This window comes from Trichoderma camerunense (genome assembly GCF_050948025.1).
Source record: "Trichoderma camerunense strain CBS 138272 chromosome Unknown V8C40scaffold_24, whole genome shotgun sequence".
Classification (NCBI taxonomy): Eukaryota; Fungi; Ascomycota; class Sordariomycetes; order Hypocreales; family Hypocreaceae; genus Trichoderma; species Trichoderma camerunense.
The window spans coordinates 447,738-471,955 of NW_028145346.1; the positions used below are offsets into that span (position 1 = coordinate 447,738).

Below are 24,218 nucleotides of genomic sequence, written 5' to 3' on the forward strand. Positions count from 1 at the left end.
CAATTGACACCTCTCCTGCAGACTAATAAACACCCACAATGCATTCGAAAGAACCCGAATTCTCAGAGAATGACATACCAGATCTAAGCGGCTACGTTGCGATTGTTACTGGAGGTAAGCTTGATCGTTACGCAGCAGTAGGAGAAGCTTTCAGTCTTAGTAGCTTGCTAATTGTATATGCGGTTAGGGAATTCCGGTATTGGGTATGAGACGGCCAACCAACTCGCGCTTCACAATGCGCGTGTCTATATCGCCAGCCGATCTCAAGAGCGAGTGAACCAGGCCATCGGTCAAATGTCACAGGCGGCCATGGGAAAGACACTTGACCTGCATTTTCTTCAAATAGATCTACAAGATCTAAAGTCGGTCAAGGCAGCTGCCGAGCATTTCATGACACTGGAAACCCGCTTGGATATCTTGATCAACAATGCCGGTGTACGTTCGGTTCACCATCCCTATTTTTTCGGCCAGTACATGTATCTAACTGAGCCATCAATCAGGTCATGACTGTCCCTTTTAAACTCACCGCCGATGGGCTCGAGACGCAGTGGCAAGTCAACTACGTTTCGCCTCACGTTTTTACCAGCAGTCTCATGCCTCTTTTGTTATCGACCGTGTCAACTCTGGATACTAAGGATCGAGTTCGAGTCGTTCATGTATCCAGCGATGCAGCCTTTTTCGGCCCCGACACAGTGCAGTGGAACGACGTCAATATGACTTCAACTAAAGGAGTGATGGAGCTGTGGTAAGTGGACTGTGATAGTATTGGGGAAATTACAAGTATCATTGCTCACCAAAGTAATCAATCTAACCAGGAAGAGATACGGACATTCAAAACAAGCTATCATACGTGATGCGAAAGAGTTGAATGATCGCTATAGTTCGCAAGGTACGTTGCCCAAGATCTATTGGATACATGTACATCTTATACTAACGCGCCACAACTCTACAGGTGTTACTGCGTACTCTGTTCATCCAGGCATCGTCAAATCGAATCTGCAAGGACACGACCCGACCCTTATGGGAAAGGTCGTTCGAGTGGCGATGAAGCTCGGAGCTGGTGACACGCCTCTCCATGGAGCACTCAATTCGCTGTATTGTGCCACGAGCCCCAGCGCACCTGTACAAGGGCAGGGAAGGTTCTTTGTTCCGGTTGGCAAACCGGAACCACGTGCGGACAAATGGATCAGGGACAAAGAGGGAAATTCACGATTGTGGGAGCTAGGAGAGAGTCAATTGAAACGCCTATAGTAAATCGGGCTGTACTGCAAAGTGCTTTACTTTCATTTGGCTTTGTTATTACAAAGATTATAGGTATACAACTTTAACATTAGGTAGTTTATTGTGATTAATTTATTTTATTAGAAATATTCCAATTTTAAAACTATTATTAACATTCTCTCCGGAGCGGACAGCAGTCTAAATCCGCGGGGCCACTAACTCCGCCGCCTATATGTACATGTTTTATTTGCTTTCATCTCAATACAACACGTGAATCTACGGCTTCTGTGTTATATATCGTGCACTATTGAACACTGCCTCACCATGATTATGAAGCAATCGTTGCTCTCCCACGTAAGCTAATCGAATGGCAACCTCATCGGAGAGGAGGGACCCTTCTATGAACCCGCCATCTTACGATGAAGGGAGGCGGTTCAGACCTCAACTGTCCTGCACATACTGCAGGCAAAAGAAGTAGGTTATAAGTCTCCTTCTTGCGTATATCCAATCTGTCTCATTCAACTCTCATTCAATTACCTCAAGGCTCAAGTGCGACCGAGGGCATCCATGCGACAATTGCGCAAAACGCAACCTGTCTCAATCTTGCCAGTATGCCACCCCTACGACACGTAGCAGAACTGCTCAAACTCGCCGGGTGGCCTACTCTAGCGACATTTCTGAGAGAGTACGTCACTTGGAAAATCTCGTCCTTTCTTTGGCAGCTCGAAACTCTGGTCTGCAGAACCAAAGCGCCGACTCGGCAACGATTCGTGTAGCGGTCCCCGACAATGATGGTGGGCAAGAGGGCTTGACGTCGTCGCAAGAAATCGGCACTCCAGGAACGATGCATGGAGATCAGATGGGGACGAGATGGTTTGATGATACGCATTGGCAAGCTATTATGGACGATGTAAGCTCTTGCGGAGAACGGACATGTCGGTAAGCTAATACAATCAAAGATAGCAGAGCTCAAGGGCTGCACAGATAGCTTCGAACAGGCACGCAGCGTCCCCCTTCCAGACAAGGAAGAGAATTACGGCCTGACATTGTTTTTTGGTCTGTCACCGTCGATAAGCCGGTCTGATCTGCTGGCATCTCTCCCTTCAAGGCCTGTTGTCGACCGGCTCGTTTCTCGGTATTTCAACACCAAGGAGCCTATACTAAGTATGTGAGGCTGTGGCAAGGCCCTAGTGCTTCTCAAAGGTGCGGAGTAAATGCTTATAAGACTACAGTGGTCCTCCATATCCCGACCTTTTATAGAGAGGTAACTAAATATTGGAGAAGATATCTACAAACGAAAGCTGATGGTAACCACAGTACACTCAATTTTGGGAGAACCAACATGCAGCGCCGGTTGCTTGGCTTGCTCTCCTCTTCAACATCTTGTGTTACTCTGTCTCCTTTTACCAGCGTGCAGGTGATGCACTTCCAGGTTCGCTAGGTGAGCCAAGGCGTGCTCGCGATAGCTTCAGAACCCATGCTGCGCAATGCCTGGCCCTCGCAGACTACACCAGGCCAGGTCGATACATAGTCGAGGCCCTCCTGCTCTACTCCGGAACAGAATTCATGAGGACTAGAGATAGCCAGATTGGCATTTCTATTCTGTTCGGGGTCATCGTTAAGCTGGCCATGCATATGGGCTACCATCGCGACTCAAAACATTACCAGAATCTTTCGGTCTTTGAAGGCGAAATGAGGAGACGGGCTTGGGCAATGATTTGGCAAGTGGACCATCTTGTTTCGTTTCAAGTCGGTCTTCCTAGAACGATATCTGATTCACAGTGCGATGCGAGGCTGCCTCATAATCTTGTTGACGAGGACTTTGACGAGACGACACAGGTGCTTCCCACGCCTCGGCCAATTTCGGAGCGTACCCCGGTAACATACACAATTATGAAAGGAAAGCTCGTATCTGTCTTCGCCCGGATTGTGGAAAAAAACTACTTGACAGGAGGTGCAATGCACGAGGATGTGACGCAGCTTGACAAGCATCTCCAAGACGCACACATCTCTTTGCCGCCTGTTTTGCGCATCCGGACCATGACCATGTCTATCACCGATCCACCAGACCTCATCATGCAACGTTATAATCTCGAATTGCTCTATCAGAAAGCCCGATGCGTGCTTCATCGCAGATACTTGACGGACTACCGATCAGATCTGAGATATGCTTACTCAAGGTGGTCGTGTGTAGATGCAGCGACGCAGATTATTCGCCACCAGAGTGACCTTTACGATGAGACTTTACCAGGAGGACAGCTGTATAAAGATAGATGGTACATATCATCGCTTACAAGCCATGACTTTCTCCTAGCTGCGATGGTCTTATGCCTAGAACTCTCTTGGAAGACGACGAGCGACTTACACCCTGGCTCATTGACTTCGACACCCAAAAGCCGAGAAGAGCTGTCAAAAATTCTGGAGACCTCGTACAGCATTTGGACCGCATTTAGTGAAACTTCAATGGAAGCTCGCAAAGCATCCAAAGCGCTGGCGCTAATGCTTCAGAGTACTAAGAGAAACCATCCGGGCTCTAGAGGCAGAGAGGAGCCAGTGGAAGACCAAAGACCGAGGCAGTGTAATGCTAATCGTATGTCGCTCCATATCCTCCTCTTTCGGATTTCCATTTATGCAAGACCAGTCAGTAACACTTTGCAGATGACGCCAGACGTCTCCCCTTGGAAAACAGCCAGCCCCAGATGTTCCTCCCCGGCGAAACACAGGCAGACCCAGACCTAAGCGGAATGGCAGAGCCGACATCGATGACGATCGAGGACATGATGAATAATCCCGAAGGGTTTGATTGGGTAAGCGCTTTTCTAACATTTCTGTCCCTTGTTTCCATACTTCACATCTCTCCAAAACATTCCATCCTTTTAAAAGTCAGTACTGACTCTGATAGAATGCCTGGGATAATCAAATCCAACACAATAGTTGGGAATTAACAGATGAGACGTGGATGGCAAGTTTGGCACCCTCCGATTCTCAGTTTACAATGTTCTCGTCTACAGACTAGACGCGCGTGGCCGTGGTTTGCAATGTATAAATTACTCGACTATCGGGATGTATCAAGGATTTGCTATAAATTTTCCGCATTTTCTTCAGATATTGCTTATCTAGGAAAAGAGAATGAGTACTAAGCTTATGTCCGCCCGATTAACAGCATTCATGTCTATCAAGACATCATCTTCACACAGCAATATCGCCCACTGTCAAAACCACCTTACCCTGAGTCCTGCCCTCGTGTACTAATTTGACTGCTTCGAAACCCTCTGATAGCGGGAAAACTTTTCCGACACAAGGCTTAATCTTTCTCGCTGCCACGAACGAGATAAGATCTCTAAACTCATCCAGCGTGCCTGCATAAACTCCATGGATGCTAAGCTGGTCAACCAATAGACGGAATGCATCCGTAGGCAGTTCAAAGCCGCCATGGCCACCGCAAACCACAATTGTACCTCCTGCCTTGACTGAGGCAACTGAATGCTTCCAAGTCACAGTGCCGCTGGTATCGAACACAGCATCGACTTGCGTGGGAAGCGTCTCCCCAGAGTCAAACGTTCTCTCGACACCGAGAGACTCTGCCAGCTTCCTTTTCTCAGCAGTGCGACCAGTAGCCCATACACGCATTCCTGCAGCAACACCAAGCTGGATAAGAGCCGTGGTAACTCCGCCTGAACTGCCTTGCACAAGCATAGTCTGACCGGGTCGCAGTCCAGACTTGGTGAAGAGCATACGATAAGCAGTAAGCCAAGCGATTCCAAGCACAGAGCCCGATACCGAGTCGATTTCCTTCGGCAGAGGCAAAAGGTTGGCCGGCGGGACAGCAACATATTCCGCCAGGGTACCATCTCGAATTTCTGACAAGACATTGCGTTTTTCATCCTTTGTCTCATCGCCAATATATCCGGGTGAGATCATAACGGGGTAAATCACGACTCGTGATCCATCTTCAAGAGTTCCAACGCCCTCACAGCCCAAAATGATCGGGAAAGTGATTTTGTGCATGCCAACGCCCTTTAGGGTGAAAACGTCGTGCCAGTTGACGGTTGCGGCTTCGATTTTGACGCGTTGCCAACCCTCGGGGACCTTAGGCAAGGGTACTTGGCCAACTGTGAGACCTGCCAGAGGGTTTTCACTATCACCTTTGGCTGCATACACTGCTAGCATAGTCTGTGCCTCGGATGATGCCATGGTGCATAAGTTGAGAGTTTATGAGAGTATATGTCGAAGTAGTAGATTTGAGAGCAAGAGATGAGAGACTATATGTATGGAATGAAGTTGAGTTGGAAGATGATATGGCCGAAGTAGACTGATAGAGCCCTACCTATATATGAAAGGGCGTTCAAGGTTTTGATGCCATCTGCGTAGAGGCGGAGAAACATGGCTATCTAGTAACCCCCCATAAAACTACAAGCTACATTTCTAAAAAGTATGGTCTCCGTGAATAGACTCCTGTATTGGTTATTAGGTCCCTCACCGGACAACATGGTAGGACCATGAAGAAATTCATCGAGTGTTACCTTTTGGGTGCGGAATTCCGCAAGTTCGAGTCTTACCCGCCCCAGAGCAAATAGAAGTCCACAAATATGATTCATAGTGCTAGAAATCTCGCATACACTAAATTTGTCAGATAGTCTAATCATATCTCTTATTATGTGGGATAATGTCCGATTTCCCCTTCCACTTCGCTCCGATTTGTTAATACCCATGACATGGAGACTCCGCTCCGCACTACTCCGGAGATTTTTAATACTACTACCTCTTCTAAGACTACCAGTAACTTCTAATAGACTATATAGTAACTTTGAAGATATCCCAAGAGACATTGTGATGGGTGAATGCATGATGTGGGTACGGGCTGCGTTTGTCCTGTGTGAATCCAGTTGACTAGAACTGCACTTTTGCTCTTGGCGACTAAAAGCAGGAAGAGAGTGCTGCAATTTTGTCTCTGCCACGTCATAATCTATCTCAAGAAAGAATAATAAAACTATTCATAACGTATATCAAAATTATTCTCATGTAGCTGTACAGTTTGAAATGGAGAAGGCAGGATGGTAAAGGGAAACGTCACCTTGAGGGCTCAATTCACTAATGCAGCAATCATGAAGAACCTCTGCCATCAACACTAAGTTAATAAATATGATGCAAGTTAAAAACGACCATTTCATTTATTGTAACTGATGATATATATTCATTCTAGCAGGTAAATGCAACAGACGCTGTGAATTGATCATGCAACATGCCTAGACGAAATCTCATTCACCTCTCTGTTACGTTTGCTTCTCAAGCAAGCCAACTCTCCAGTAAATTCTGGTTTCGAAATTATAATTGCCTTGCATAATTCCATCTTTCAAAGTCTATCATCTCAAGATTTGTCCTCAAATTCAGGAAATCCCTGTGAAATATTCGATTGCTGCGGGTACCAACGGATTGCGAGTCATCATGATGTTTCTGCTGTCGTCTTTAACTCGGCGTTTAGCCATAAGAGCAGAGCCATTATCATTCGCCATTACATCGCCGGTATGTAAAAGAAACCTTCAAGACTGGGCAGTGCTAACACCATCATTGACAACACATCAGCCCCGACCACCTGGTATCCATTACCCTTCTCGCCTCTTTACATCTGGTCACAGCTTATTTCGACAACGCGCAAAGAAGCCCTCGTTTACTTTATCCCCGGAGCAACAAAATGTCGTGAAGCTTTGTGCTGAGAAGAATGTTGTTGTATCAGCACGGCCTGGCTCAGGCAAAACGGCCATGGCAGAGGCTATTGCAGCTCATTATCCGCACCTGCGAATAGCCTTTGCCGTGTACTCGAAGATTCTTCAACTTGAGAATGCACGTCGCCTGAAAAGGTATCGCAATGCAAAGGTTTTTACCATGCACAAAATGGCAAGGTTGCTTTTCGGGACCGTTATACGCGACGACGTCAAGTTGTTAAAACAAATAAAAAGAGCTGTATCCAGTAATGAGCTCCCAGAAGGGGACTTTGAACCTTTCGACATCATTGTGCTGGACGAATTCCAAGACTGTGATGACCTCCTATATTGGGCGATCATCTGTTTTATTCGAGTAAACACGCGGAAGAGGGGTGGTCGACCTGCCCTCCTCGTCACTCTCGGAGATGAGCGGCAGTCCATCTTCCGATTTCGTGGTGCCGATCATCGCTATCTCAGTCTAGCCCCCGAGTTGTTGAGTGCTATCAGCTCGCATCCCTTTGTTGAGCTTTCCTTAAGTGAAAGCTTCCGATTATCCAATGAAACGGCTCAGTTCATCAATAAAACCTTTCTTGGGGGAGACTCGTATATGACCAGCTCAAAGTCCGGCCCAAAGCCTATCGTCTTTAGATACAACCCTCCTCACATCGATGTGTTGGCCGAGAAACTATCCGCTATGATCAAGCAATATGGCGCCAAAAACAGCGCCATTATTGCACCATCAGTACGGAAAAATTGGCCTCTGATCAACCTGGTCAATATTCTGAAGAAGAAATATCACATACCAATTGCTGAACCCATCGATTATGACAGTCATGTAGATAAAAAGACGTTGGAAGGGAAGTTGTCCATCTCTACTATTCATGGGTTCAAGGGTAGAGAGCGTGATCTGGTCATTTTATTGGACATCGACGCATCCTTTTTCAGGTTTCTTGGCCGGGATCTTCCAGATAACACCTGCCCAAACGAAGTGTTTGTCGCCTTGACCCGTGCAGTGGAACAACTTGTCTTAGTCCATGATGAGAAGGAGAAATTGATGCCATTTGTGTCCGTGGATAATTTGTACGAAACAGCCGAGGTCATCAATTTGACGTCCAATAAGGCCAAAATCACATCTCCCAACGCACCAGGACGAGCTTTGCAGTTTGGGCTTGATCTACCCCCCAAGGTCAATGTCACAGACATGGCACGATATGTCCGGGGTGAGCGCCTTGATGAGATTATTCAGCGTGATCTGTGTATTCAAGAGGTGTCAGAGCATCTACCCGATGAAGAACATATTCATATGCGGGATGTTGTCCGCTCGGATCCAGTAAATGGATTCTATGAGGCTGTGGGTGACATAAATGCTCTCGTGGTTCTAGCAGCATTTGAGCATGCTATTACGGGGGCAGCAACACTGTTTGGCTCTAACAACCAGGTCACCGATGACAGACCCTCGGTTAATACACATGAGCATATTTCTTGGCTTTGTAGGAGCGCTTGTGCATATCAAGCTCGCATTTCGGGCTACCTACCGCGTTATCTCCAGATGGAAAATCATGATTTCAACTGGATCAACCTCGAGGATCTACTTATTGCGCAGAACCGACTGCAAAATGAGCTTGGAGATTCAGTTCCTAATCTCAAATTCGAGGTTGACGTCAAACGATACCTTGTTGTCGACAAGAGGGAAACCCTCCTTCATGGTCGAGCCGATGTCGTCACCGCTCCCACCATTTCAGAAGATGGCGAAATTGAAAGCGTAGAATCTGTATGGGAGATCAAGTTTGTCTCACGGCTTTCCAACGAGCATATCGTACAGGCATGTACTTATGCGTACTTGTTGGCTGCACGGTCCGGCCAGATACCCCGTATCATACTCTACAATGTGCGAGATGGGAAAAAGCTGGAAATTACACCACGGGATGGACTAGAAGGGCTGCGACGTATGATTGAAAGCGTCCTTCGACTAAGGTATACGGCGAAAAAGGGAATGGAAGATGAAGAGTTTACCGAAATGTGTACGAAGACAACACGGCAAGTTTTGGACTTGGATGATCCAAGGGAATAAGTGAGGTTTTAACGGCAGAGCTCATAGATTAGACAGCTGAGAGAGAGCTTATATGCTCTCACTACATGCCGCTCATTGTATCTTTCAGAAAATTAGGTAGTAGAATGAGGGAAGCTTTTGTTTAGTCTCGGAGAGATCAGACACAATCTTGTCTTGGGCATATCCTCAGCAGGGAATCTCACGTATAGGGAGTCTCATGTTAGATAGTGGCAATTACATTTATTTAATCTTTATCACACTTATTTATTTATGCTATATAAACATAGCTAAGTGACAATTAATGAATCTACCTTACTGATGAAACACCTCGGTCAATGACTTGAGAACCACCTTTCCGTTCTGTTCAGCGCAAGTGATAATCGTCAAAGTAGACTCTTGCTTCTCGACGCCAGTTTCTTTGTCGGTAACCGAAAACACAGTATGGTGGGCCACTGATCCTCCAGTCGCCTTGTCCGCATCGTGGCTAGCAAGAATCTCTTCAACCTTGACGACCTTGAAGATCGATTTGGCACGGGAGGAGACAATGGCTGCCTTGTAAGCATCGCCCGGAATGGGGCCGCCGTTGATGCTATCATCGTTAGAGATGGAGAAGAGGACTTAGGTCGTGAAAGAGAACCTACTTAGCTTGGAAATCAGAGGCAAAATACTCATCAACAGTCTTTAGGGATAGCTCATCGTCGGGTTGAAAGAAGGCTTTGACGAGTATTTGGTCAACATAATCGCCAAACTCTGTCGTCTTGTATGCCATGGCTGGAGATTTATTGGAACAAACTTGGTATCAATTTAGTAGGTCAATTGTTGAGTGGAACTGGAAATGGCTTTGTTTCTACTTAGTCCGCTTGTTTAACTACCTACATATATACCCATCACGAGCGCATGACGGGTCTCCGACGGGGTATAACTCAACAATAGTATTTGTTTGTCTTCTTCTGCGGTCTATAACTATCGATCCATAATACATAATCGGAATTCCGCCGCAACATTTCGGCGATAAAGTGCTGACAAAACGATGTCATCACAGACCTGCGCCGCCTGCGGAATTCCGCGCGTGAATTTTCTCACGACATGACGGCCTTGGGATAACGGCAATAGCTTAGGTTCACGTTATGTAGCACCACTTGATGTAGTTATTCCGCTCTTTTATTCACCGGTATAGGTAACGTGGAGATGTTATTGTGGAACAAAAATTGGGAGATTCACTGTCACATCCGCAGACTAACATAACGCATCAACCCGTTATGCTTGGATCAGCCTCCTCTCATACACGTTATGCTACATCCAAATTTTCTCACTATCATGCGACAATAACGAAGCACGTAGAGCTATACTTTGTTGAATTTTGTCTATTTGCGCAGTGGTTTGACAGGGAGAGTAGTGTAGTTAAGGAAAATAAGCTCCTACTGCTCACATCTCCGCACCACAATCGTCATGCCATGAACCAGCAAATACGAATTAATTGTCGACTATATATTAGAGCTAACAATTGCATATAAAGAGTCAGAAATGTTCCTAGGATACAAAGCAGCCAGAGCCGGATCCAACGTTGAAGTCGTATCCGTATGATACGAGCATCCACGGCTGGCCTCTTTCCCATCAAGCCGACCCTGCAACCACGATACCGCTCCCGGAACCCCAAGCATCCCATATTTGACGTGACTCAAATTTGGCGAGTTGGCTCTCTCGTAGTGTACGTTGAAACCCTGATTGCAATAGTCGCGCACCAAAGCGTCTATGCCTTCGATGGAAGAGAGGTGATCAACGACACTCTGATACACGTATAATGGAGCCTTAATCTTGGATGCCTCTTGTAGACTCTCTTCGTCCCATGCCTTCGTAAGCTCTGCCGTTAATCTCGGTATCGACTCATTGTGAAACATGCCCAGGACATCTTGGTATGAAAACAGCAACGTGCTCGCCTGCAGACACTGGTGCAGCGGGCTATAGAAATACTCTCGAAACTCAGGCTTCAGAGACTGATCAATAGCTCTCTGTAGCTCCGGATGCTGACTAGCCAGCCCAAGCAGCGCCGCTGGTATGAGTTCCGCACTCGGCCCCTTGTTGATGCTGAAGATGTCACTCGCTTTCGCCAAGCTCGAAAGTCCTCCCATGGCGGCACCGGCAATCTCCAATTCGGGTGCATACTGTTCTTGCATCGTTACTGCTATTTGAGTAGCAGCTCCTCCTCCAGAGTATCCCCAAAGCCCTATCTTCGGATTTGATCCAATTCCCGTAATGTAGTGTGACTGCAGCGTAGCACGAATGCCGTCGAGAATTGCATGGCCAGTCATTTTGCTTGCCGTGAATGATCCTCTCGGTCCCTCGTGATCTGGTACGATGACGATCCATTTCTTAGCGAGCGCCGCCTCTGCGACTAACAACTGAAGCTGAGTGATATTGGAAAGGAGCAGTGGATTTTGTTGCGCTGAAAGGAGCATCGTATAGGATGGACCGCAATCAATTGTGGCGGAATCTTCAGCCATTTGCAGAGATACCACCTTATTATAGTCAGCGTCAGGAGGTATAAGAGCCGTCAAAACAGCCGCAGTAGGGTTCTTCTGGCTATCTGTCGTCCGATATAGAATCTGATAGGCTTTCTGCACATGCGTCGGAGTCCATCCAAAAGCGGAAATCTGCGAGGGTGGTTCTCTATGCTTTATTATGTCGCCAGGAGAGAACGTGCCTATATTTCCAGGCACGGCATAGAACGAATCATTGCTTGGAGGTGGAATAAGTTGGAGGCGATGTCTATTGACGGAATGTAGATTTGAGGCCGACACGGCGAGAGAGGCTGCCAGCCAGTAGTAAAGATGAACCATGGCGAATATGATGGCTCCGTCTGTGACCGATGCATGGACTATTGAGAGAAGGTTAGCTGTGGGAGAGCGTCTCTTAAACGACTCAAGCCACTGCCAAGATTAAATTGTACTACCTTATCATAACCGACTGATTGGCATGTCGAGCTCCTCTTATATCATTCATGTAGACAATAGGAGTAAGTGATGTGAGACAAGGTGAGACATGTTCAAATTTCTGCCTACGTTCGTAAGCATGGCCGCGGAACACGGGTGGTATGTAACATTGTCATACACGGCTTATAACTACGATGGTAAATTTAGCAGTTGATATTGAACAGTTACACAAAATGACTTGGCCAACTTGCGACTCATTGTGTCCCCAGCTTCATAAAATTACAGACCATCAACACTATGTCACGCTTGATGCAGCATCAAGCATGAGATTTGGAAGAAAATACAGTCACGCAAGGTACCAATTCCGACAAGTGTCCGCATGCCAACACCTCACTCACTCAATGTCTCACAACTCGGATCCTTTCAAACGCGTAGAGTGGCTACGTCCACTTTAAGTCTTGGATTAGCTGCACCAAGGTCCTTGTACGCGGCGGCTTCAAGGTTACTGCGATTACAAGAAACGAATCAAATGCCACATTTCCTTAAGGTGTTGTGGTGATGCGTGTCGATTCCTTGTCACTAGAGTCAATTCGGAACGCCGTTGTAGGGCAGAATGCCGTTGTTTCGTTGACTATTTTTGCAGGGACAGCGACCCAAAGAACGCTCATTGACGCGATTATTGAAGCCCGTGTCCCAAAGTTCATACCCTCAGCGTTTGGTCTAAATAATTGCAAATATCGCCATAGCCGGATATGACTTTTTTTTCTTGGAGAAAGTCAGGTACTCGGATTATTTGATCGAGCTGTCCGATTGACACAAGCGGTTCTCTTGGACCGGTTTATCCACTGAGGTTTACAGCTGCACGTCACTAACTGCCCCTGGATGACTGCAGGTGTGCTAAGGAAATCGCATCCACGTGAGCATCCAGCGCCATTTGATCCCTAGCCTATCCGTACCATGTTTTCAAACCAGCATCGTCCGTGGTGTCTTCTAACATTTATCCGTTGCAAAATATACACGGGGGCGATATCTGCGGGGTTACCTATTACAGCAACTTGAAGATACCAGTTCCAACTCTTCAATGAACCCAACCCTTGACGGATGAAATCCTAAGTCCAGGTTGAAGCTGTTCCGCAGCACTACACCTACACCTACAACACCAATCACGAGAAGCGACCATGAGTGCCGCCACCGCTGAAACCAGTCGCCGAGAGAACTTGAATGCTGAGCAGAAAAGACACCGATGCCCAGTCTGCCAACAAACGTTTGGACGAGTTGAACATTTGACTCGCCATTCAAGGAGCCACTCGGATAAACGTTCTCTCAAGTGCGATTACTGCCAGAAAGGCTTTTACAGGGGGTCTGTATAGTAGATGGCATGATTTTCTGTCTTGACTTCTCCCACTCTCTTCATCTTCATCCGAACCAGGCCCATGCTTCTGGAAACACATCGGCTGACTTCAATGTTCTCGGACAGCGATGCTTTACGGCGCCATGAACGGCTTCACAAAGAACCAAAGAACAGCGCATTCCGTAGGGGTGCCCGGGCTTGCCTTGCCTGTGCAAAAGCGCGTAGGAGGTGCAGTGGCGATAATCCGTGTGCTGCTTGTGGAAAGAGGTCAATCAATTGCAATTATCCACCTGCACATTTAACCAATGCTGGAGCCAATGTAGGTGGCAATGTTATGCAAGGAGATTCCGTAACACCGCCCGATGAGCAGGCAGGTGAGTTGAACAGTGGGGAGCACCTCGGGATTAATCCAGCCATCACCAACTCTAAAGAATCGTCAGAATCATGGCCTCATATGTCCCATTCACCTACGAATGCGGGTGGAAGCCATGAGGAGGAGCTCAACCCATTTGTTTCCCAGCGCAGTTTCGACTCCAATCGAACTGTCATGACTGCGCCCATCATGGAGACGACAGCTTTTCAATCCGTGGGGCGCAGTCCACAGAGTGCAGCACAACCTCGAACATCTCTTAGCTCTCATGATAATATACTAGGTCAATCATCTGATATACCCACTAATTTACCTCCCCAGCCCTTTCTTAGAGATTCATTACTAGAATTTCAGCAAGGGGCAGGCTCTGAAGCTCAACAAACCTGGTCCTCAGGGGAGCCAGCTTCACAACCAAGCATGGCGAATAATACCACAGAAGTATCAAGGCGACCAGAACCCAGATTTTGGCGTCATAACCGTCTGTCGTCTATCAATTGGCTGCCTGACAACTGGATGCCGGATTTCGATTTCAACTCTGGGCAATCACCGCCGCAAGCTACAGGTAGCTACGCTGGCCCTGCGCAAATATCCCAAGACCGATCAATGAGCGGCCCTGATATTGGTAGCGCGGCGTCAAATGTGAATGAGAATACATCTCCTTTCGGTAATAACCAAGGGATCATCGCCCCGGAGAATTCCAGTAGCAAAGGGGTCGGTTACTATTATGTCGACGGAGATGGCGCACGACTGCCTCGTATACGCAAGGCATTACATCAATCTGCTCATCAATCCCCAGTTACCTATGCCCAGCTCACCGACGCTGATGGACCGGAAACTATCTATAACAAGTACGGATTCCCCGGCTGTGAATACGGAGCTCACGACGGTGCCGATATCTCATCATCGGGGAATCAGCAGATTCCTATCGAGATCTACAGGGATATATTACATGCTTTTAATCAAACGTGTATAATATCATCATACTTTCCCCCTTTTCATTCTGCTGACTTTCCATCACTAGAGTCAGTGAGTTTATTTGTTCGCCTCTATACCGAGCATTTCCAGCCTACTCTTCCATTTATCCATCCAGCGACTTTCAATCCCTTGAGCTCTCACTGGCTACTCGTACTGGCAATGGCCGCAATTGGAAGTCACTATGCTAAAAGTGAACATGCCCAAGTTGTTGTCGTGGCCATGCATGAGTTTCTGCGACGTGCTATAAATATGGTTGTGAGTTTGCTTGTAACATTCCCCGATCATCAGACTCTGACAGCAATAAATTCTTTAGTTGGAAATAGACCATAATGCAAGTATTGAGAGACTTGTCTTTACGCAAGTTAGATTGCTAAGCTGTATCGGAATGATGTACTGCGGAGCTCAGCAGTTGATTGAGCGAGCCAAGGCCTCCAGGATCGATTTGGTTGCATTCTGTGAGACAGAATGGGTCAACTATACAGAGCAAGAAGACCAATCACTGAGAAGCCATACAGTCGACCAAGCAGCCTCCGACTGGAAGGCGTGGTCTTGTGCGGAGAGCCGCCGAAGAACTGGCTACACCATATGGGTATGTTTCAGCATCCCTTTTCGATTTTTCTTGGACTAAATATAAGTATCTCAGCTGCTAGATTGTATGTGGTCATTTCAATTCCAGGTGCGCCCTCTTCTATCTTTGGAAGATGCCAGAGTTCCTGTACCATGTCAAGAGGTTCTGTGGGAAGCAAGCACGGCTCTCGATTGGCGACAGCTCTACAGCGTCTCAACAAGTGAGTTCCCCTCCCAAGTTGAAGTTGAATCAAATATAACTTTGAAAACTCAGAGAATCTATCATTGCATGAAGTCATTCAGATCTTGTACGTCGAGAAACGACTCCAGTCTTCAACGGGCGAATTCAGTCGAATTCTTTGCATCCACGCTCTTTTTCGGCGAACTTGGGAAGTAGAAGCCTACTTCAAACAGCCACTTACCCTTTGGAGTCCTGCCGCGGAACAGCAAGCCATCAAGCCCAAAGAGATGTCGAGTCCTGTCTGGCTTCCGGAAATTCAGATATACTCCCGATGGAGGAATTCCGCCTGTGACTGCCTCGATGTTCTCCACTGGCACGCAAACAGTGTCATTGGTGCCGCAGGTGGGATGGAACATCCAACGGTCCTTCATCTTCACCTTGCTCGAGTGGTTTTACTCACACCATTCCGACATATAGTACAATTGGCTCTTTTAATAACCAGGGAACGGGAGCCGGAGAGTGATGAACAAATTACTGAAGCAAGAACCCATATACGACGATGGGCCATGGAAGATCAATATAAGGCTCGGCTCGCCATGATCCATGCTGGAGTTTCGTTTTGGCATGTTCGTCGTTATTCAGTAGATGGCTTCTACGAACCGTCAGCTGTGTTTCTTGCTACCCTTGCAATGTGGGCTTACGGCACATTTGCTCCCCACACATCTAGGCCAACAGAGGATTCCCATTCTCCCCAGAGTGATGAAGATGCCGGATCTCCATTTCCCACCTCCATGCAATTGGATAGGCCTGCTGATGATGAGCTTGTGCAGTTATTCGTGAAAAGAGGAGGGTCTATTCGTGCAAATGTCACGGGCGTTGGAAATCTCTGCAGCCCAAAGGGTCCTAGTCGTGTGCTACTGGAGGGCAGAAAGCTGCTTATGGATTTAAAATGCTGGGGATATAGTCATTGGATTGTCCGGACTTTGACACTTCTTATAGAGATCTGCTAAGAGAACATATCATTGAAAGTTTAGAAATACATGCTACATTGACTGGATAAACAACAATAATTACCCCGATATCGCAATCTGAAATTGAATCCCTTTCTCACACCTGCTACGATGAGTTCCAAGTTCGAACTCGAAACTCTGCTCGGTAACTAGGGGACAATAGGACCCTTCTCCACCTCAATGTGCTCAGCATCACTAATAATGTCTGCCTTTTCGCGATACTCGCTTTGGTGGGCAAATTCTGTAGTTTCTGCGTTAGGACTGGGGATCTTTCTCATAAGAAGTGATGCCATGGGTGGAAAAAAGGCTTACGATTAACTTTGGTATACTTGAACTTCCTCGCGGGAACATGGTTGTCGAACAGCAGATCGATCTCACCAAATGTGCGGTCCTTGGTCTCGGGAAGGCGGAACCAGCACCAGATGTTGCAGAGAAGATTTGTGCCTGCATAGAAAAGACCAGCTTTGGCTCCCCAGTTCCAGGCTATCATCAAGGGGTGTTAGCCAAAGTTCAACAATGTTTTAAACAGAATTTACCGGGATGGAAGGAAATGACAAGTCTTACAGGTCGCAGCAATCATGCGGGGGGTCACGGAATTGTTGAAAATACCCGTTAGGTTATACACGAAACGGCCAATGACAATAGTCTTGTACCTCAGGCGTCCAGATGGCGTTTCTGCCACAATGGGATAACAAGCAGGACCGACTGTGATCATGTTAACCAGCGTCGAAACGACCAACAAGATACCAATGGCCGTCTCAGCGCCCTTGCCTGAGGTGAAACCGAGGCCACCGATTGCGATGAGGCAGCAGAACATCAGCGTCAAACCGCCCATGTAGATGGTTGCTCGGCCCACGTGCGGGAACATGAACCAGCAGATGATGCCACCAACGATGTAACAAGCAGACAGAGAGATGTTGAGGTCGAATGCTTGAAGTTCGGAAAAGCCTGCGGCTTCGAGGAAGACAACGGAGTAGCCCAGGATAGCGTTACCACAGAGGATTTGTGCCGCCCAAACAACGCAGTTCTACGTGTAGACGTCAGCTTTATGTTGCAGAACATGAGGGGCGTGATGGCTTACAATTTCAGTACGGCGAAGATTCGTTCCTTGAAAACATTCGATGAAGCTTGCCGAGGCGGTCTCTGCCTTTTCGATGGCTGTGGTGTGCTGGATGTAGGCCAGTGTGGCTTCGATCTCAAAGTCGCTTTCTGGGGATGGGGTACGGAGACGCTTGAGTGCTTTTCTTGCTTCTTCGGATTTATCTCTTCGAACGGCATTCCATGGAGATTCGGGAGCAAGGTAGGCGCCTATAAAGAGCGGGATCGGCCAGACCCATTGAAGGGCGAAAGGCAGTCGCCAGGCGATGTTGCCACTGAGACCTGCCACGGCTCGGACGACACCTGAGGAGAGCAGAATCCCTGCTCCCCAGCACATACAGACGTATGCAGTAACGTAGGGTCTCAGTACGGTGGGAACGACTTCGGAAGCATATGTTGTGGAAAGAGTCTGGCAACGGTTGCATCAGCTAGGATACCCTTTCTAGAGGCAAAATTGAGGACATACTTGGAAAACACCCCATGAAACACCGCACATGGCCTCTCCCCAAGCCAGAACGGGCAAGGAGGGTGCAAACACAGGAATGAAAATCATCACTGCCATCCATGCCATGAAAGCCATCATGGTCGCTCGGCATCCGAAGCGATCTTGAGCGTATGCGTTGACTATTAGACCGGCCAGCTGACCGACAAGCGACGAGTTGGACAGGCCAGACTGCCAGGGGGCAGAGATGTACTTTTTCCCCGTAGAAGGATCAACCTCACCGAATCGGTCCTGAAACTGAGTCTGGCCGTAGAAAGAGGTAATCTAGGTTCTAGATGTCAGCGGAACCTTTCCTAAGCTCGAACGGCAAGACAAGCGATTCGAAAATGCTACTCACAATAACTAAGTCGTATCCTTCCATGATCAAGCTGGTAGACAAGAACATGGCCCAGAACACGGCTCGTTTGTACTTGCGCAGAGCCTCACGAATCGTCAACAGACGATCCGCGGCGTCGCTCTGCTGTGCGTGATGGATGAGCTGGACAATCTCGGGGTTGTTGAGGTCAAAGCCTTTGAGCTCTTCCTCGGTGGGAACTACCGACTCCATCTTCAGGTCGTTTCCCGATGCCATACTGAACAAGTAGCTGGAACTGGGACTCAACCGCTCTGTTCTCTCTTAATGAAGAGGCGATTGGAACGTGGGGAAGATGGTAACATTGGATGGTAACATTTCTGCATAATATACATATACTTCTCGAATCCCCGTAACATCTCTGAGGTCAACCCGAATTTGGAATGCACCATGTGGAAGTGGAGGGCATGTAGAGTCCCGGTGGGGGAGACCTGGGGATCTGGGGAAAAGCTGGGGAAAGGCTTGGGGCACCCGGCATGTGTGGGGGTAGGCCAGCGGTGGGCTGTTGTCGGCTAGGCCATCAACGAACGATTACGATTGATGTATGCTCGAAGCTGGCAATCAAAGCCTCGAATGAAGAGAACCAGAACAGGGTGTTGCGGGACACGGTACATGGCATAATGCCGCCGATGCCATGTTCCGTGGAGGCTCCTCTCATGCCTGTCCAGGTACAATGGTCCCTAGCAACTCGATAACACATACTAACAATATAGCCATATCTATAAAAGGCGACTTCTGCTCTGCCTTCAACCGGCGCCTCAGCATCTTCCTTAATCGTAGATTCTGATTGGAAGCCCTCACAGCACACCCCTCACGGCAGCCAGGATTGAATAGAGAGGGTCGCTTGCCACACCGGTGGGGTGGACAACTACCCACCATGCTAGTATTATGTGTCCCTTGCATAAGAGAGCTGTCGGGTTAAATAGATACGAGGTCGTGCTTTTTGAGCGACTGGATGTCCTGGCGGAACATCGTTTGACGGTCAGAGCATGATTCGCTGAACAAATCACACAATTAATTGAGCCATGGCGTATCCACAGAAAGCGTTCATCAACACGACCTTTTCGTCGCCGTCGTTTATATCTCGAAGGCGACAAGTTGTGTATGAGAATACATTGCTGTACCAATTAAACGTCTTGAAGGAAACGGGTCGATATGAAGCTTTCAAGTTGAACTGGCACCCTTCGTACTCCGACAAGCCGAACGTGTGGCCTGTACCAAATCATTTATTTTGGGATTCTGATGTTGCCAAGTGGATAGAAGGGGCTTGCTATTTCCTAAGCTGGAAATACAATGCCGAGATTGATGCGGCTGTCAAAGAGCTGGTCGAAATGATCAGATCTGCTCAGCAGGAGGATGGATATCTGAATATCCATTTTACGGTCGTTGATCCCAAGGGGCGATTCACCAATCTGAGGGATCTTCACGAGTTGTAACGTTTCCCAACGCCTTCCCAACCTGGGGTAGAAATTAACTAATCGCGAGCCAAGATACAATGCGGGACATTTGATTGAAGCTGCGCTCGCGCACCAAGATTACTACGGAAACGACTTGTTGCTACAACCAATCCTCAAATACGTCGACTTATTATGCAAAACCTTCGGCCCGGCCCCAGATCAGAAACATGGCTATCCCGGTCACCCAGAGATTGAGCTTGCTCTCCTCCGTCTTTTCGAGAAGACGAAAGATCCTAGACATCGAGCGTTGGCGCAGTATTTCATCGAGGAGCGTGGAAACCCGCACGGACAAGACGGTCGTCACTATTACGATGTGGAAGCAGAACTCCGGGGAGAGGGCGAGCACGAACGCCCCGCCTATTGGACAGAAGAAAGAAGTTTCTGGTGAGATGACCCTGCCCTTTTTTCACAGAACCGCAAGTTGCTGAAATCAAGATTAGGTATCAACAAGCCCATAAGCCAATTATCGAACAAGAAACAATCGAGGGGCACAGTGTGCGAGCAATGTATCTTCTGACAGCCGTAGCTGACCTTGTCCGGATTGACGATACGGGTAACACGGGTTCCCTACGGAATGCGTTGGCCCGCCTATGGACCAACATGGTGGACAAGAAAATGTATCTAACGGGAGGAATTGGCGCGATGAAACAATGGGAAGGGTTCGGAATCGACTATTTTCTGCCGTCTGGTACCGATGAGGGTGGATGCTATGCTGAGACGTGTGCTGGAATTGGCGTCATGATGCTTGCCGAGCGAATGCTTCAAGTAGGTAAATTGGCCAACATCTTGCCACGCAAATACTGACCGGGACTAGCTGAATCTGGATGCGAAGTTCGCAGATGTGATGGAACTATGCTTCTACAATGCTGTGCTGACTGGTATGTCAGCGAATGGAAAGCAGTTTACTTATGTTAACCAGTTAGCATCTACGGACACGGATCTGTCGAAACGCGCGGAGTGGTTTACATGTGCTTGCTGCCCTCCAAATATGGCCCGGCTTCTAGGCTACATCGGAGGTTACTTGTGGTCTCAGAAAGTTGACGAAAAGAGTAAATCGGTTGAAGTTGCAGTGCATTTGTACTCTTCGGCAATCATCAAGATTCCCACTGGCGATACTACCGTGGAACTGGAGCAGAAGTCCAATTGGCCGTGGGATGGTAAAATCAACTTTGCTCTTCGAAATGCTTCTGACGTGGCGACTACTATCAAACTAAGGATTCCAGGTTGGGCGACAGACTGGAAGGTAAGCTGACCCAGGCCAACATTGGTGAAGGTATCTAACGAGAAAATAACAGCTTTCGCCAAGCACGTCTGAAACTGTACTTGAGAAAGGATATCTGACCCTTTCTCCGGATTGGCTCAAGAGACACAATACGTTTGAACTTGATATTCCCCTCAAGCCACGGTTCATTACACCTCATCCATACACGAACCAAGACATCGTAGCGCTTGCCAAAGGCCCACTCATATATTGTCTCGAAGACTTTGATAACCCGTGGGTAGAAGACCATTTCAAGAGCCTTGTCTTGGATCCTGCTGGGAATATCACTGAGGAAGTGGCATCTGACTCTGAACTTGGAGAGCCATGCGTTACCTTGACTGCACACAATTCGGCATTCCTTAGAGTAGAGGAGTCTCTTGGTCCCCTCGTTCCCCTCGGTAAAGCGACTGTGAAGGAAAGGCCAGCTGTTCAACAACTAAAGTTTATTCCGTACTGCCTTCGTGACAATCGCGGGGGGAAGGGCCATATGAGAGTAGGTATCCGCAGAAAACATTAAGGCTTTGAATCACGCGATCGGTTCGGGACACCTCTGGAAGTAGTCGGGTACCATAGAATGATAGGTATTATCGAACAGACCTAGCTATCTAGTCTATTTACCATATCCCGCCATCTTCAATTAAGATGCTCAGTGAATTTTAACCAAAGTTGTCTATCTTATAGACCTTAGCTACATAGATAGGAATTATTAGAGGCATAAACATGTAGACAATCTCCTGTACCAGATAAGTGATTATCCATGCAGCGTGTCTTCTTTATTGGCATTTGGTTTAAATCCACAGAATCTCGTAACCGCTCCAATAATACTAACGGAATGCTGAATTGAGATACTGAGCTCGGCATCGTAAGATGCAGGACCCGGAAGCTTGGAGCTTCTCCGCACTTTGTCGTCAACCGACCTCCATTACCATAGCTCCGGTGGGGGTGGAGTTGCATCTGTACTATCACAACTAATGCCGGCTTCATTACTTTTGCCGTGCGCCATAGTTAGACCCAGTAGTCGTCCCATCCAAACCGCGAGTGCTGGGCTGCGTCCGTATTGGAGCGCTTCTATCTCAATTCTTCAGAGGACTTGATCGCGCCGTGCAGACACTTCCCGGGAGCTGGAGAAGTTGTAAGAAACCGTATCCACCGGCCCCCCCTTCTCCCGTTAGCAAGCTATGCTTACCCCAGATCTAAACCCCTCAGCATCGATTAGCTCAAGGATCGTTACAATGATTTTTTATATATTGCCTATTCAGGAACTATCGGCAGAATAACCCAAGCAGATGCGTCAGAAGAGCCATCTGGCCAGCAAGCTCTGCTAGCCGTATAAATTCTGACCATGCGAGTACCTTTAACTGCTTTCCTCTTCCACCTAGAAAGTATTGTGCTCAACCGAATTCACTGTTGCTCTACAAAATGCACCTAGCTGCTTTTCTATCCTCGGTGTTCATCACTAGAACCCTCGCGACAACTGCAGCGGTGGTGAACTTTGCTAATAATACTGGAGCTCCAGAGCACCTCGCTTCAGGAACTTTATACGGTCTCCCTGAAAACGGGAACCAGATTCCAGTAAGTTGAGGTCGGTTTATCGTTATGAAGAGCTGTTTGTCAACTCCGGAATAGGATGAGTTTTTCAGAGACATTGGTTGGCGATATGAACGAGCCGGTGGAGCTCAACTGCCTGCTCCCGCACTTGGATGGATCTGGGGCTTGACCAACTATAAGGTATGAGCATATGCATGGTAAAAGTAACGAATGGCTATTATATTAACCCCAAGGTTGGGTAGAATCGGTTCAAGTCAGCACTATCTAATTACCAAACCACCCTCAAACATGGAGGCCAGTTTGTGTTTCTCATCCATGACCTTTGGGGAGCAGATGGAACACAAAACTCGTCAGCACCGTATCCTGGAGATGACGGAGATTGGACAAGCTGGGATTCCTATCTCGCTACTCTCTTCTCTGATATGACAGCCAATGGCATGTCACGTGACTCTACATCAAGCTAGCTAGTTCTCCTTCGCACTCCTCCCCTACCTAATCTTTTCTCTTTATCCTTATTATAATCTAAATTACAGTTACTAAGCTTACTTCTTTATAACTAAGCCTAATACCTTTAGTTCTTTTATATTTTCTCTTTTTACTTTACTCTTTTATAATCTTCTGCTTAATCCCTTATATAGTAGTAATTACTTAAGTACTACTTAATATTTATTATAGAAATTAATAATACAGCTCTATTTAACTACACCTCTAAACACCTATAACTTAAAAAATACTAAAATCTACCTTATATATAATTAAATATATTATTTATATATATTACCTACTTCCTAGCTTATAATTTCTATTAACTAAAACAGTTACTTATCTTTATAATAAAAGTTATTAAGTATATACTTACCCTAGTACTTAACTAATTATAATATTAATTTATTATACTCTTCCTAACCTTAAATCTTTTATAAATTTATATCTTACTATACTAAATAATTAAAGAATAAGTAAAAATAATTTATCTTCTATAAAAAAGCCGTTTATTAAGCTTTACTATTATAATTATAAACTATATAAGCAGAAGCTAAGCCCGCTTTACTTACTAAACTAATAGATTTTATTATATTATTTATTAATAATATATTTTTTTTTTAATAACCTATTACCTATACTCTTTCTTCTTTACTTTTTAAAATATTTTCCTAGTATTTACTTAATTATATAGCTTTTTTACTTTAAAAAATATTTAATAAAAGTATTTTTCCTAAGCTAAGTAAAATATAACTTACCTAATTTATATTTTACTTATCTTTATTAAATCTTAATAAACTTTTTACTAAAGAAAACCAACTTAAACCTAAAAGCCTATTCTTTAAATATAATAGTATATTATATATCCAGCTTCTTAAACATAAACAACTTCTATTTAAGAAAAAACCCTACTATACTTTTATTATTAACATAAGCACCCCTTACCTATATAACACTAATTAAATAAACTATATAAATCCCCTTACTTTTATAAATATTACTTACGTTAATATCCCTCCTTTTACTCTTTCTTTAACTAAAAAGAAATACCTTTTAAAAAATATATATTTTATAAACCTTATTATAGCTACTGCTAATATAAAGTATAAATATACCTTAGTTTAACTTATATTTACTTATATTTAATTATAAATAGAATA

The 24,218-nt window shown here is 46.3% G+C and overlaps 9 protein-coding genes across 9 annotated transcripts; 5 read left to right on the forward strand and 4 right to left on the reverse strand.

Annotated features, from left to right (window-relative positions):
- Positions 1-38: 38 nt before the first annotated feature.
- V8C40DRAFT_283723 (uncharacterized protein) lies at positions 39-1,349 on the forward strand (the record flags this gene model as incomplete). Its single annotated transcript, XM_083222018.1, has 5 exons — positions 39-114; positions 188-435; positions 501-745; positions 816-889; positions 953-1,349. The coding sequence occupies 5 exons, from the start codon at positions 39-41 to the stop codon at positions 1,249-1,251; spliced, it is 942 nt and encodes a 313-aa protein (XP_083068162.1). The 3' UTR covers positions 1,252-1,349.
- A 272-nt stretch (positions 1,350-1,621) lies between these two features.
- V8C40DRAFT_283726 (Zn(II)2Cys6 transcription factor) lies at positions 1,622-4,009 on the forward strand (the record flags this gene model as incomplete). The annotated part of the gene is made up of 6 exons (XM_083222019.1): positions 1,622-1,695; positions 1,765-2,131; positions 2,181-2,385; positions 2,454-2,485; positions 2,539-3,861; positions 3,911-4,009. The coding sequence occupies 6 exons, from the start codon at positions 1,622-1,624 to the stop codon at positions 4,007-4,009; spliced, it is 2,100 nt and encodes a 699-aa protein (XP_083068163.1).
- Positions 4,010-4,410: 401 nt separating this feature from the next.
- Positions 4,411-5,415, reverse strand: V8C40DRAFT_277999 (quinone oxidoreductase family protein; the record flags this gene model as incomplete). The annotated part of the gene is made up of 1 exon (XM_083221017.1): positions 4,411-5,415. One exon carries the CDS (start codon positions 5,413-5,415, stop codon positions 4,411-4,413), a length of 1,005 nt encoding a protein of 334 aa, XP_083068164.1.
- Positions 5,416-6,669: 1,254 nt separating this feature from the next.
- V8C40DRAFT_278000 (P-loop containing nucleoside triphosphate hydrolase protein) lies at positions 6,670-8,994 on the forward strand (the record flags this gene model as incomplete). The annotated part of the gene is made up of 2 exons (XM_083221018.1): positions 6,670-6,744; positions 6,805-8,994. 2 exons carry the CDS (start codon positions 6,670-6,672, stop codon positions 8,992-8,994), a joined length of 2,265 nt encoding a protein of 754 aa, XP_083068165.1.
- A 291-nt stretch (positions 8,995-9,285) lies between these two features.
- On the reverse strand, positions 9,286-9,742 carry V8C40DRAFT_283727 (uncharacterized protein; the record flags this gene model as incomplete). Its single annotated transcript, XM_083222020.1, has 2 exons — positions 9,286-9,562; positions 9,615-9,742. The coding sequence occupies 2 exons, from the start codon at positions 9,740-9,742 to the stop codon at positions 9,286-9,288; spliced, it is 405 nt and encodes a 134-aa protein (XP_083068166.1).
- Positions 9,743-10,426: 684 nt separating this feature from the next.
- Positions 10,427-11,935, reverse strand: V8C40DRAFT_283730 (secretory lipase domain-containing protein). Its single transcript, XM_083222021.1, has one exon. The coding sequence runs from the start codon at positions 11,808-11,810 to the stop codon at positions 10,458-10,460; it is 1,353 nt and encodes a 450-aa protein (XP_083068167.1). The 5' UTR covers positions 11,811-11,935; the 3' UTR covers positions 10,427-10,457.
- A 953-nt stretch (positions 11,936-12,888) lies between these two features.
- Positions 12,889-16,403, forward strand: V8C40DRAFT_257464 (C2H2 transcription factor-like protein). The gene is made up of 4 exons (XM_083218504.1): positions 12,889-14,854; positions 14,913-15,188; positions 15,243-15,387; positions 15,441-16,403. The coding sequence occupies exons 1-4, from the start codon at positions 13,337-13,339 to the stop codon at positions 16,355-16,357; spliced, it is 2,856 nt and encodes a 951-aa protein (XP_083068168.1). The 5' UTR covers positions 12,889-13,336; the 3' UTR covers positions 16,358-16,403.
- A 103-nt stretch (positions 16,404-16,506) lies between these two features.
- On the reverse strand, positions 16,507-18,504 carry V8C40DRAFT_278003 (general substrate transporter; the record flags this gene model as incomplete). The annotated part of the gene is made up of 6 exons (XM_083221019.1): positions 16,507-16,598; positions 16,670-16,840; positions 16,922-17,384; positions 17,439-17,864; positions 17,922-18,221; positions 18,295-18,504. The coding sequence occupies 6 exons, from the start codon at positions 18,502-18,504 to the stop codon at positions 16,507-16,509; spliced, it is 1,662 nt and encodes a 553-aa protein (XP_083068169.1).
- Positions 18,505-19,296: 792 nt separating this feature from the next.
- V8C40DRAFT_283737 (glycoside hydrolase family 127 protein) lies at positions 19,297-21,557 on the forward strand. Its single transcript, XM_083222022.1, has 5 exons — positions 19,297-19,741; positions 19,800-20,150; positions 20,207-20,531; positions 20,581-21,009; positions 21,062-21,557. Exons 1-5 carry the CDS (start codon positions 19,335-19,337, stop codon positions 21,542-21,544), a joined length of 1,995 nt encoding a protein of 664 aa, XP_083068170.1. The 5' UTR covers positions 19,297-19,334; the 3' UTR covers positions 21,545-21,557.
- The last annotated feature ends 2,661 nt before the right edge of the window (positions 21,558-24,218 follow it).

Excerpts from the sequence above, each read along its gene's own strand:
- V8C40DRAFT_283730 (XM_083222021.1), bottom strand. The coding sequence starts at position 11,810 with ATGGTTCATCTTTACTACTGGCTGGCAGCCTCTCTCGCCGTGTCGGCC.
- V8C40DRAFT_257464 (XM_083218504.1), top strand. The coding sequence starts at position 13,337 with ATGCTTCTGGAAACACATCGGCTGACTTCAATGTTCTCGGACAGCGAT. Across the intron at positions 15,189-15,242 it reads GAACTGGCTACACCATATGG|CTGCTAGATTGTATGTGGTC; the intron begins GTATGTTTCAGC and ends TAAGTATCTCAG. Across the intron at positions 15,388-15,440 it reads GCTCTACAGCGTCTCAACAA|AGAATCTATCATTGCATGAA; the intron begins GTGAGTTCCCCT and ends TTGAAAACTCAG.
- V8C40DRAFT_283737 (XM_083222022.1), top strand. The coding sequence starts at position 19,335 with ATGGCGTATCCACAGAAAGCGTTCATCAACACGACCTTTTCGTCGCCG. Across the intron at positions 19,742-19,799 it reads CTGAGGGATCTTCACGAGTT|ATACAATGCGGGACATTTGA; the intron begins GTAACGTTTCCC and ends TCGCGAGCCAAG. Across the intron at positions 20,151-20,206 it reads ACAGAAGAAAGAAGTTTCTG|GTATCAACAAGCCCATAAGC; the intron begins GTGAGATGACCC and ends AATCAAGATTAG.